This window comes from Myodes glareolus, chromosome 10 (assembly GCF_982192425.1).
Source record: "Myodes glareolus chromosome 10, mMyoGla1.1, whole genome shotgun sequence".
NCBI lineage: Eukaryota > Metazoa > Chordata > Mammalia > Rodentia > Cricetidae > Myodes > Myodes glareolus.
Window position 1 is genome coordinate 77,393,337 of NC_142035.1, and position 13,181 is coordinate 77,406,517.

Below are 13,181 nucleotides of genomic sequence, written 5' to 3' on the forward strand. Positions count from 1 at the left end.
ACTGAATTCTCTGTGTGCTTTCTAAGTGACTGGCCATCAGACCCCCCTCTGCTGGTGCCGCTCAGCAGGGCTGCCTGGAATATTCTGGCATTCCAAGGGTCATTGACTCCTGTAAAATTTCCTCAGCACAGACAATATTATAACCAGCTCTTCTGCTGAGAGTTTGGGCCCAGGTCCCTGGAGTTGAGCGGAGTTGAGCCCTGACTGTGGCCCTGTAAGAGCCTAACTCTATGCCTGTCTACTTCCCTCACTGGGGTGAAATAAAAAAGACAAGGAAGGCCCATGGAAAATTCTATTATACAGGCAAACGGTTACTGTTTCTATCCGAGAAGATGGTGACTTCCCAGTTGTAAGATCAGACAGGGTCCGCCCCTGCTGGCAACGAACGCTTTTGGGATGCTTGCAGGCCCCGGTAGTGACAATTCTCGGGGAGCTGGTCCACTGTCCGCTTCTATGTGACCAGGGGGAAGAAGCCCTCTGTGACCTGCAAGATGCATGGAACTGCCTTTGAATTCGTTTGCCTTGGTCTCCTTAGTACTTCTAGGACATTAAAGAAAGGGACAGAGATATGACTGTGAGTATCCCCTAGGGCTTCCCAGCTCTTCTATGACCTCTCTTATGATCTCTTTGAAAACATGGCTCCTGGAGGCAGATCACCTAACTGGGATGTTTTTCTGTCTCTCTGCAGCGTACAGACAGCTGTGATCAACGTTTTCAAAGGGGGCGGCTTGCAGAGCAATGAACTGTATGCACTGAATGAGAACATCAGGTACTTGACTGGCCAAAACCAGTGTTGTTTTCCCATTAGGAGGCCTAGGGTTCCCCGCCCCCCACTTCCCACGCTCATCGTCTTGCTTAGCCCTTGCTTGCTGTAAAACTGTTCTTGTGTCTGTTGTGTTGAGACCTTTACCATCTAGACTTCTCATTCAGATACAATGCCTATGATCATGTATATTATGCACTTTGTGCTGGGGATGCAGATTGATAGACAGGAGCCGACACTAATTCTGTAAAAATTTACTGGGCACTGTATTAGGCAATATGAAATAGTGTTTGGAGCCAGGATACTTGAGATTTATATCTGTTAGTAAAAGACTTAGTGGGCTGGAGAGATGGCTCAGAGGTTAAGAACACTGACTGCTCTTCCAGAGGTTCTGAGTTCAATTCCCAGCAACCCATGGTGGCTCACAGCCATCTGTAATGAGATCTGGTGCCCTCTTCTGGCATGTAGGCAGACATGGAAACTAACACTGTATACATAATATATAAATAAATCTTTAAAAGAGAATAAAAGACTTAGTAACAAATATTAGAGTATCTTCTTGATGGCCAGGTGCTAGAACAGGCATGTGTGGACTCTGCTTTCCTGGTTTTTGTTATTGTTTTGTTTTGAGACTTGAGTATCAGGTAGCCTATAGACTGGAGAGATGGCTCAGCAGTTAAGAGCACTGCCTGCTCATCCAAAGGTCCTGAGTTCAGTTCCCAGCAACTACATGGTGGCTCACAACCATCTGTAATGAGATCTGGTGCCCTCTTGAGGAAGAGACCCAGTCAGTTGTCCTCATCAACTTAGACCATGAACCCCAATATGGACAAGTTCAACAGATCCGCCATATATGGGCTGTCCACGCATGCTTCAGCATTGCCAGGGCATAAATTTCATTTTTCCCCCATCAGGTAGCTTGCACTGGCCTTGAACTAACTATATAACTGATGATGGCCTTGAACTCCTGATCCTCCTGTCTCCACCTGAGTGCTGGGATTACAAGTATGAGCTACCACCCTTGGTTTATTTAATTTTTTAATTTTATTTTGGTTTTTCAAGACAATGTTTCTCTGTGTAACAGCCATGGCTGTCCTAGCTTTGTAGACCAGGTTGACCTCGAACTCACAGAGATCCACCTGTCTTTACCTCCTGAGTGCTGGGATTAAAGATGTGCAGCACCACCACCCAGCTCATCCTTGGTTTATAAGATGCTGGGGATGGATCCCAGGGCCTCTTGCTTAGTGGGCAAGCATTCTGTCAACTGAGTCACATCCCCAACTCACTCACCTAGGACGTACAGTCTAATGGGGAGATGATCATTAGTCAACCAGTCATGAGCTGTATGATGACATAATTAATGTGAAAAAAGCATGTTAACATGACTTGGTCTTGCCAAGAGTCCAAGGACAATGGAGGTGATGCTTATGCTGTGATGTGAGGGTCTACAGGGATTCATTAGGGGGAAGAAGCCTCCAGCGGGAGGAATCAGCAGGTGCGCAGGCCCTGTGCATGCAGTGAAAGAAATCCTACGTACATAGGGTACTGGAGGGATGGTGGCACAGTTGGGTTTGTGTCCTGGAATGAGAAAGGGAACAGGGCTCACAGCCCCAGGCTCAGCTAGGGCTGGGAAGTTGAGTTAGCTAGGCTTTTAATTCCTCTCTGAGTATGTTAAATGCAGAACATCTAGGGTAAAGATCCAGCCCTGCAGTGGGCCAACAACAAACAAGGCCATTGTTCAAGCCATGTTTACCTTGAATCAGGGTCTGTGTTAAGGTCAACTGGGTCTGTTTTCATTCAAGCCTGCTCAGCACATAAGCAAACTGTTGTGTTACATTTCTAAGTACTTGAATTTCATGTCACAGTTACATAAATGTGGACAGAGACGGAAGAGACCATCTAGCCCAAGGTCTCATTTTACAGGGAAGGAAAGTGAGGTTCCAAGAAGGTATGGTCTCAGGGGCAGAGCTGGGTCACCAGCCTGACTTATAAGAAAGAACCCAGCGTACTCCAAAATCATTGAGTTCCTACCCCCATTCCTCAACCCCTAGTGGAAATATAAATAAATAATCCAGTAGCTCAGGAATGTGCTAATTGTTTCTCACTTCAGGAGACAGATCCTGACATTGTACTTCAAAGATATTGTGGGCAGTTAGGAAGGTGGGAACCAGCCATGATATTACCTGCCCCCACAACCCAAGGAAGCAAAGCAGCTACCAGGTGCCAAGGAAGCTTCTGAATGGCAAGGCCAGCTCGTAACCATGCATGCAGAGATGCTCCCAGAAAACCCAAAATTCAAATTTTTTATGTAGAATTTCTTTTCTTTTCTTTTTTTGGTTGTTTTAAAACTTATTTCTACGTAGCCCTGGTTTTCCTAGAACTCAACTATGTAGACCAAACTGGCTTCAAATCCACAGAGATCTGCCTGCCTTTGCCTCCTGAGTATAGAATTAAAGGCGTGAGCCACCCTGCCCAGCTCTTCCACAGTTTTTAAGTTTTATTATGTTTTTAAATTATCTTTTGTAAATTGGTGTATCTGACTTTCAAAGGTTGGCTTTTAAAAGTGTAAATTTCTCCAAGCGTTGGTGCAGACCTAACAAAACACTGTGGTCCAAGCGTGGCGAACATGCGACCCGTAACTATGAAGGTGGTGTATATGTGGTGTATATGGAATGATGCTCCTGTTGAGGAAATGTGCTGTGTCCCAGACAACTTGAGGCACCTTCTGTGTCCCCACACAGCTATCTCTTCCTTGTGTAACTTATAGACAAGAAAACCATGAGTGAGAGAAACCTTGTGACTGGACCGTAGAGGCACAGCTCTAAATATGGGTCTGGATTTGAACTCCTGCCTGAACTCCTGCCTTTGAAAGTCCACATTAGTCTGCTCGGGTTGCTGCTAACAAGTGTCACAGACAGGGTAGCTTAAACAACAGAAATCTGTTCCTTTATGTTCTGGAGCCCAGAAGCCCAAAGTCAAGGTGCCGACCGGCTCGGTTTCTGTGATAGCTAGCTGGCGATCATCACCTCACCGCCAGCTCACACGGCCTCTTCCTGGTATGTTCAAAGGTGGAGAGCCAGCTTTCTGGTGTCCCTTAGAAGGACGCCAATCTGCCTTGAGGATTGTACCCCGTAAAGCCCTATATAGCTGAGCATCTCTCAAGGGCCTCACTATCTCATCATGCGGAGGGTCAGGGCTTAGATATAGGAATTGGGGGGCAGGGTGCACAGTTCAGCACTCAGTGGCACTTCACCTCGGACCGTAGTGTGGTGTCTGGGAGCCGTTTCTTACTGGGAAGTCGGTTGAACTGATGTCCATGGCTTTTTTTTTCTGCTTTAGTTTCTTTCACGGGGTCTTGAGTCCATCACTTATTGTGTGATGGAAGTTCTTCTACCCCCTGTCCCCAGGAAACAGTGGCCCTGCAGATCTTCCTGACAGCTTAGGGGTGCCACCAAAGGTTCTCTGTCTTCAGCCTGGTGGGAACTACAGTGCTTGGTGTGATGTGAGCCTAGAGTAAGCTGTAGCTCTTAGCATGGAGAGCCTGGGCTCTGTGTGCTTCTGGGAGTTCTACTCTTTGGCTTCTCCAATCCAGTGATGGCGTGGAGACAGGCATCCCTCACACAAACCCAGAGTCGGCCTGGGAATGTGGAACATGTCCCAGTCAGATATATGACCTAGTGTCTTAGCCATTGTTCTATTGCTGTGAGCAGATATCACCAAGGCGACACTTATAAAGGAAAACATCTCATTGGGGCCTGCTTGCAGTTTCTGAGGGTTCGTCCATGATCATGATGGCAGGAGGCAGACAGACATGGTGCTGGGGAAGTAGCTGAGAACTATACATTCTGATCTATAAGCAGCAGGCGGAGAGACACTGGACCTGGAAAGGGGTTTTGAAACTTCAGAGCCCACCCCCAGTCACACACCTCCAATAAGGCCACACCTCCTTATCCTTCTAAGCAGTTCTACTGACTGGGGACCAAACATCCAAACATATGAACCTATGGAGATTATTTTCATTCAAACCACCATACCTGGACATCTCAAACTGCATGAAGCAAGCTACCCAATATGTTCCCATACCTTCAGGTATCTGTAGACACAGCTGCTCCACGGATCTCAGCGCTGAAGCGAATGTGCCGCTCTCCGCACGTGCCCACAGACACAGGGCATTGAATTTCCTTTGTCTCCTCCTAAGCCCTGTTTGCAGGATAGACCTACACTTTTCCCAGGGTGGAGGGCATCAAGGTGGGCAACAGGAATGTTGGAAAGAGGATGTGGTGGGAGGGAAGGCTGAGTGGTCCCCAGCCTCATTCTTAAGTTAACCTCGACAGCCCTACTATGTGACCTATGTGTTCTAGACCGGATAGAAGGCTTTAATGTAAGAAAGCCAGCCACCACTGATTCAGAGCCTGAGGAATACAGACTAGTTAAGTTGAGCTTGGAGAAGTTGCTTAATTTTTCTCTGTTTGTTTCTCATTTTATAAACTGTGGGTGATAGTAGACCAGCCTCACGGCAGTTGGTGGACCATGGTCCTATTTAAGTGGTCTTAGGACAAAATCTGGCACAAAAAATGCTTCGTGAATGCTGGGCATGCTCTGTGCTGTTCTGGTGAGTGCTTGGGGACCATGAGTGTTAAACACTACACAAGATCCCACAGGGTAGGGTGGCGAGTCATCTTAGGGACAGAGCGAGCATGACATTTCCCCAGTGTTTTGGATGAGGCGAGCTCACTTTGAACTTGTGCTTGGAACTGAAGTTTGGGTGAGGCTGAGTTCTTACAAGGACAGACAGCTATTTCTTCTTTTTGTGGAGACCGAGTCTAAGAGGAAATGACTCTCTCAGTTCTCCATTCTATTCAGCCAAGCAGTAGTGAGCCTTTTGATGCTCACCCAAGTCTAGTGTCCAAAGCTGAATCCTCTCCCTTGGGTCTCTGATCCCAGCCAGGCTTGGCCCTCTTCCTTTTCCCCCTCCACTTTCCCTTCCTCCCCACCCTCTCCTCTCTCTCTCTCTCTCTCTCTCTCTCTCTCTCTCTCTCTCTCTTTCTCTCTCTCGTGTGTGTGTATGCTTGAGGGGTGGGCAGAGATTGATATCAGGTGTCTTATTAGTTGCAAAGGTGCCTCTTTGGGCACCTGCACACTTGTGGCACACACACACACAGAGAGAGAGAGAGAGAGACAGACAGACAGACAGACAGACAGACAGAGACAGACACAGAGAGAGACAGAGAGAGATTAAAGTTTTAAACTTTTGGTTAGTGGGTTGAGACAGGGTTTGTCTGTTGGAGCCTGTCCTGGAACTCACTCTAAGACCAGGCTGGCCTCGAACTCTGAGAGATCCATCTGTCTCTGCCTCTTGAGTGCTGGGATTAAAGGCATGCACTACCACTGCCTGGCATTAACCTTATGTTCTGAGACACTGAACGGTGGTATATCTGTTGACTGAACTGACTGACCAATGAGATCTAGGAAACAGCACAGTCCCAGTGCTAGCATTCCAGACCCACACCACCATGCACAGACCATGTGGGTCTTGGGATACAAGACCCACATGCTTGTCAATGGGCATTTTGCTGACAGCCTCACAGGGTTCCCTTTTCACAATGTAGTTGAGATGTGCCTGACAGAAGTGGTTGCTTGCAAGTGGGAGCCAGCGTGCAAGATGCCCAGAAGGCAGGCATATGTATAACTAGACCTTATAAGGCAATCTTTGCAAATGTTGGCCCTTTCTTTTAAGATGTATCGTTGTAAACATTATCTTTGTAGATAGTTTGTTTGTACAGGGAAGAACTTGGGTCCAAGTGTGGCTAAGTTCTAAAACCTAATATTGAATTTATAGACAAGTGTTTCCAGACCTTAGGAGTAAGACCATCCAAAACAGATTGGCCAGTTTTCCTTAAATAAAGTCCAAGCACCTGTTTTGTCAATATGAAAACCATAAATCAGAATATTTTCTATTTGCAACTGCCTTAGAAAGCAGACTGTGGTTCGGCATCCTCAGAGGCACGGGGATGACCTTTCTGAATAGACTGATTTGGGCCAGATAGTTCAACCAGCACGCCTTCCTGACTGAATTCTCCGGAGCTTGGATGTGGTATTTAACACTCCAGCCTCACCCCTGGCTGGAGATCTGGGTTTCAGGAATCTTCTAGAAGCAGGGGTGGCTGAGCTCTGACATGGATCACAATCCTTTCTCAGCAAACACCTTTTTCTGCTCTTACCTGGCCAGCGAGAGCAGTGAGAAAACACAGACTGATGTTCCCTGGCTCTTGTGAGAACCTGGCCGGGGGTTGTAGATGATGCTGTTGTCCACTTGCTGAACGTTTGTGGTGGGCTCTGCCGGGTCTTTGACACGTTCTGGGGCAGCCATTGAGGCAGGTGACTCAGAGTTTGCAGCAGAGAGGAGCTGGACAGGGGGTCGTCATCTGATAGTTGAGGTGGGGTGGTAGCAGATCATTAGACTGGGGACAGGGTGGATTCCTAAGTTGAAATCTGAGGGTTGAGCAGGTAGTCATCGGGTCCACAGGGCAGCCGAGGATGGAACTGTCTTTCCTTCGCTCACGCTGTGTTCTCAGCTCCCAGGGAGGATGTTTTCTCTGCAGAAATACTCAGAGGTGACACTTTTGGAAGTCGGAGATGAGTTGTCTGTAGCTGGCCCGAGGTAGGAAATGTATATTTTCCTTCTCTCCCTAACACATCCCTTCTGTTCTCGAGGAGGAAGGTGGCATAAAGGGAACCCGAGAGTTTTAAGGAGGGGAGGCTCCAACTGTTTGATTTCTGGCAGGTCTGGGGCAAGATTTCCACCCGAGGAGTGAGTGGGCTGCTCGAACCCTATACGGAAATCCACCTTAAAGGTTCCCATCTCTCTGAGTCTGCTGACTGGGGTGGGAACCACAGCTGGGGAAAGCTTGGCAGAGGGATGAGAAGAGGGGGAGCCTATGTCTCACCCGAAGGTGGCTGATGGCTCCGACACCAGTGTGAGGCACCATTCCCTGAGGCAGATGGCAGCAGGTGCCCACTGAGCCCTATGTTCCAGGCCCTTCCATGGCTGTGTGTACTCACTCTTGTACAAGTGTCAAGCCTGGAAGATGGGTGTTGTTTTCCTGTTGGAGGGATGAGAAAGTCTGAGTGCACAGAGTGGACTAGCTCACTGGGGTCATCTCTGCAGAAAGGGTTGGGATTTAAATGCAGTCTGCCATGGTGTCAGAAGATCCTAGTGTCCCCTAGCACTGGCACAGGCTGCTTCGGGCCTGATGTCCCGGGGTTACTGGGCATGATGTCTCTAAAAAGAACTAAGATAAGGCCTGTCTTTTCTTTCTTTCTGAGACAGGTTTCATCATGTAGCTCCAGCTAGCCTAGAACTCACGTTGTAGGCCAGACTGGCCTCAGACTGTCAGAGATCCACCTGGCTGTGCCTCCCTCGCCCTGGATTGATGACATGTGTACCACCAGGCTGGGCTCCTGAGGGTTGCCTTTTGAGCTCTTTGGCTCTGCCTCCTCTTGTTGTTGGCACCTTGCGCTGCAGTTGAGAAACAAATGTCTTTGGGGGACAGGAAGGTCCTCAACAAGAAGTGGCAGCTGGAAGCCAATGGGGCTGGCTCTTGTGTTGGTCGGAATATTGTTTAGAAATCTGCCCTTCTTCCGTAAAATTCAAGGCTTCTAGATTTTCTGCCAAGTTCCAGTCTGACCATGTTAGACCCACAGCCTGGCTCGGTGTCAGTCATGGGGTCTGAGACTTGCCTGCTTGTTTTAGAGGAATTTTCCTCAGCCCCCAGCCTTCATACTCCTTCCCTCCCCAGCTTGCCTTCTTCCTCTGTAGACAGAGTGTACTGCCTCCACTCGATTTCCCTAAGCGTTCGTCTTCTCTGGGCAGAGGAGGGCAACCTCAGAGACTCCCACCTGGGTGGCTGTTGGAGTATTCAAGTGTGTGCAAGCTGGCCCACACAGCTTGTACCTCATAATAGGAGTTCATTGTGCCCATTGTTAGGTGAATCGTTTTTTCCCTCATTGTTCACACTGATACCCACTGGGGTGTAAACAGAGATATATGGAACTGGCAGTACTGTGCCCCACCCAGGAACACGAACTCCAGTGTATCCCAGTGGAATAGCACAAAGGATTTTGAAAGGGGAACTTTCGTTTGCTACCACTTAAACAACTGCGCCTCCAAACAAGTCCTGTGGTAAGGTGGGAGTCTTCAGAGGCAAACGGTTAGGTTGGATGGACACAGCTGTGACATCTGGTTTGGAGCCCTGCCTGGAGGGCCTTGCTGTTCCTGGATTTTGAAGCAGTTGAGGTGGGTCCCACACAAGGGGCCTGGGGAGAACTTGGGGTGGCCAAATATTTAACAACCAGTATTACTCTCTTGACCCATCCTGCCTAAATGGTGGCAACTGCCCAAAGTGGCCTCCTTATCTCTACTGTTGACCTGGGAAGACAAATTAAGCAAGCTGAGAAGCAGAGGCACTTGGCTGGCCTATACACGCGGGAGGGGGGGGGGCTGATTCGGAGGGCGCCTCAGAGTCCTTTCTGCCCTGTGCCTCTGTGGCTGGAACCCGGCTTTGGAGCTGCTCGCTTTACCTCCGAGCCAGCCTGAGTGGGGACTGCTGACAGCGTGGTGTGAGATGGAAATCGAGGTCTGTGTAATCATAGGAAGTCCTGTGAGCTGGGGTGGCGGCTCATCTGGGCAGCCTGCGCAGGGATGGGGGTGTGACACAGTGTAGTCCAGTAAATTGTTCCCCTTTTCCCCTGTTGTGGCTCCTTTTGGCTTCTAACTGAACTTCACGCTATTTCTGCTTTCACTCGGCTCACATGTCCCACAAAACCGTTTCCTTCCCGGTGCTCAGCTGCTTGCGGTGGAGCGGAGCGGCTGTGAGCGGAACCCTGTTGTCAAATGAAGCCAGGGTTGTGGGAATGCTCATGTGGGCGTGGCCTGAACCTAAAGGTCCTTTCACATCAGCCTCCAGCCACAGTGCCCCTTTCCCACATGATTTCTACCTGTTAGCCTTTTGAGTGCTATGCTCATGGTTAGAAGACTCTACCATGCTATTCCACTCACAGGTTTCCCGGGGCCTTAATTTGAGGTTGGGCAAGGCTTCCTGCGCTTCTGGGCAGGAGTCAAGAAGAAGGGTGGGATTGTGGAGTTGTAGGCTTCAGAGGCGGGCAGACCGGGTAGAATCCTTGAGACTATCGCTTGCCGAGCCAGGGGTTCATCCACAAAATCTTCTCAAGGATGCACTCGCTTGCCTCTTGCTGCCATCCTGCCCTGAGGTGATCTCACCATCCACATATTCTCTGAGGACTGGGAGGAGGAAAGTTGGGCCCATTTGCTTGCTTACCACTGTCAGTAGCAGGGAAGCAGCCATCAATATTCAGACCTAGGCAGCTGCTTCCAGATTTAATGAGCTGCTGTCTCCGAGGTCAGCTTCTGGGTTACAAGCGGGACGGTATCTGCTCCTCTGCAGATACTGCCTAGGCTAAAGTACAGAAATACAAATGTCGTGCATATCAGGGCTTGACACACATGAATAGTAAATTGACTTAGAATAAGAGACACCATCCTAGGTACAGTTTGTTCTTATTCCTTATTATTTTAATTTGTTCCAGCAAATAATTGCATTTCTGTTGACAAAGAAGGAACCTTAGGAAAAACTGGGAAAAATGGAAGGTAGGTTGACAGATTCTGAGCCACGTAGAAACCTATGTCTAGGCACTGGGGTACTGGGAGTCTCCTCTTTCTATGCCTCATGCATGAACTAGATAAACATGGTGAGCCAGGCTATGGTGAAGGTGTGGGGGGTTATCCTGCTGTGATTTGGACTGGTGTCTCTTCTATCTTGATTGTGTGTATCTATGTACGTGTATGTAATGTCTCTGTGTGTCTTTGGGTATCTGTGTATATATGTATTATACCTCTTTGTATGTATGTATGTGTACACGTGTCTGTGTTTATATATGTAATATGCATTTTTTTTTCTTTTCGAGACAGGGTTTCTCTGTGTGACAGTCCTGATAGTCCTGGTTGTCCTGGAACTTACTTTGTAGACCAGGCTGGCCTCGAACTCAAAGATCTGGTGTGCACCATCATCTCTAGGTTTGGGTATCATTTCTTAGGAGCCATCCATTTTGTTTCTTAGGACCAGCCTCACCAGTTCTAGCTGTCTGGCCAGCGAGCCCCAGCGGTCATGTTTGTCCCCACTTCCTTAGTCTGGGGTTACAAGTGCACACTACCATGCCTGCTTTGTTTTGCTTTGAGTTTGGGTTCCAGGGTTCCAACTCAGGCCCCCAGAACAATCTTTAAAGAAATCTCAGCTTTTGAATGAGAGTGTGGTCAGTGAGGAGAAGACCCTTGTATGTTCTGTTTCCTTTCCTTTTTTGCCCAGCATCATATCTAATACCTAATAAGCATCTAGTAAATTATAGATCAGAGAAATAGCTAGCAGGCTTCCTATTCTCTCTGCCAGTTACTCTTTTCTGTTTTAGTGGGGAAGGGGTGCAGGGTGTGCCCATAAGAGGGGCAACAACTAGATTCCCCTGGGGATGGCAGTGTTACTGGTGTTAGGATCAGAGTCTGGGCTCTGGCTCCCCTAACAAGCCAGACCTGTCATCAATAGCTAATTGAAAAAGCAAGTGATGTTGAGAAGCAGAAAAAGGAGATTAATTCAGTACAGTCATGTTGAAAAGGGAGCAAAGAAAAGCAGGGCATAGTGGTACACAACGTTAATCCCAGCACTCAGGAGGCAGAGGCAGGGGGATCTTTGAGCTCGAGGCCAGCCTAGTCTACAAATTAAGTTCTAGGATAGTCAGGTGCTATGGGATAATGCTCTTGTATACTATTAATATTTGACACTTTCATTGGTTTACTAAAATGCTAATTGACCAGTAGCCAGGCAGGAAGTATAGGTAGATCGACCAGTCTAGGAGAATTCTGGGAGGAAAGGCTCAGTCTGCAGTCATCACCCAGACACAAGACGCAGAGGAAGCAAGATGAAAATGTTGCACTGAGAAAAGTTTCTAAACATAGACACATGACTAAACATAGACAAGAATTATGGGTTAATTTAAGTTGTAAGAGCTAACTAATAATAACCCTGAGCTAATAGGCTAAACAATTTATAAATAATATAAGCCTCTGAGTGTTTCTTTGGGACTGAATAGCTGCGGGAACAGGCGGGAAGAAACTTCCTTCTACAGCCAGGAGTGTTAAACAAAGAAACCCTATCTCAAAAAAAAATTTAAAAAAACAAAAACAAATAAATAAATAAATAAAGAAGAAGAAGAAGAAGAAGAAGAAGAAAAAGAAGAAGAAGGAGCAAAGATACCTAGTAACTCCCCAAGTCCATCCCAAGTCCATCTTTGGGGTTCTGCCAAAAGATTTAGGCTTAAGTAGTAGATCGAAGTTATGCATAATTAAGCAGTCTTGGTCAAGGTGTGGTCCTGACCATCACTGCCCCATCATTGTCTCAGCCCCAGACTGTCTTAAGATGGTCAAACTTGTCCTATCCATTGATAAACTACATGCACTCTCTTTCTGGGAGACAAGTGTCCCCTTTGGCTGGCGTCGGGATTCAGCATTTTTCTTATTTGAACATGGATGGGGTTCCTAGGGAAATTCCAGTTCCTTGGGGACTACTGTGTCAATAGTCTGGACTAGGTGGTGGGGGCACAAGTGTCTCTTTCACATGTTTTTATGGCCAGGATGGTTATGGATGAGGCAGGAGTGTGGGAGCACTTCTAACTCTCAGTTTGACTGACACGTGAGTCAAGTTTTCTTCAGAGGTGTCCTTTCCTTGTTAGACAAGGACAAGCAGAATAGACTGTGTACAGGCAGCTGTGTAACCTGACTCGCTGTGGTCTACCCTCAGGTTGACCAGCTAGCATTGCTTTGCTTCCCTGGCCTCAGCCCCCTTTCTTCACCTCCTCCTCCTCTGTGTTCCCTTGGATCAGTGATTCTCACGTTACCAGTGCAGGCAGGGCTGGAAGGGCAGGTTCCTAGGACTCGAGTATTCTGTCACCTTATGCCGCCCTGCTCCCTGACACTGTGCCCTTGCTTGGTACTTCCTCCCGCAGCCCTTTCTTGGGTTTCAGACCGTCCTCAGTAAGCTTGGTGGAGGTTACTGTTAATTTTAGAATCTTTTGAAAAGTTGTTTTGAACAAGATTGTCCCCATACAGTTCAAACATGTTATAGCTGGGGCTGGAGAGATGGCTTGGTGGTAAAGTATTGCTGTATAAGCAGACAGGCCTGAGTTTGGTCCCCAGTGGGCTTGTGAATAGCTGGGCATGGTGTTCATGTGTAATCACAGTTCTAGGAAGGCAGAGCCAGGAGGATCCCGAGGCTGCTGGTCAGCTAGCCTAGTTGAATCATTGAACCATGGGTCCCAATGAGAGAGAAAGAACTTGTCTCCAAAAGCAAGATGG

General features: G+C 47.9%; 1 protein-coding gene across 2 annotated transcripts in view; it reads left to right on the forward strand.

Moving 5' to 3' along the window:
• The window catches only part of Prr5l (proline rich 5 like), a 183,600-nt gene that overhangs the window by 127,000 nt on the left and 43,419 nt on the right, over positions 1 to 13,181 (forward strand). For both annotated transcript variants that reach the window (XM_085696663.2, XM_048443608.3), the window contains one exon: positions 689 to 769. In XM_085696663.2, the coding sequence (XP_085552789.2) occupies positions 689 to 769 (81 nt within the window). The remainder of the gene's footprint in view (positions 1 to 688; positions 770 to 13,181) is intronic.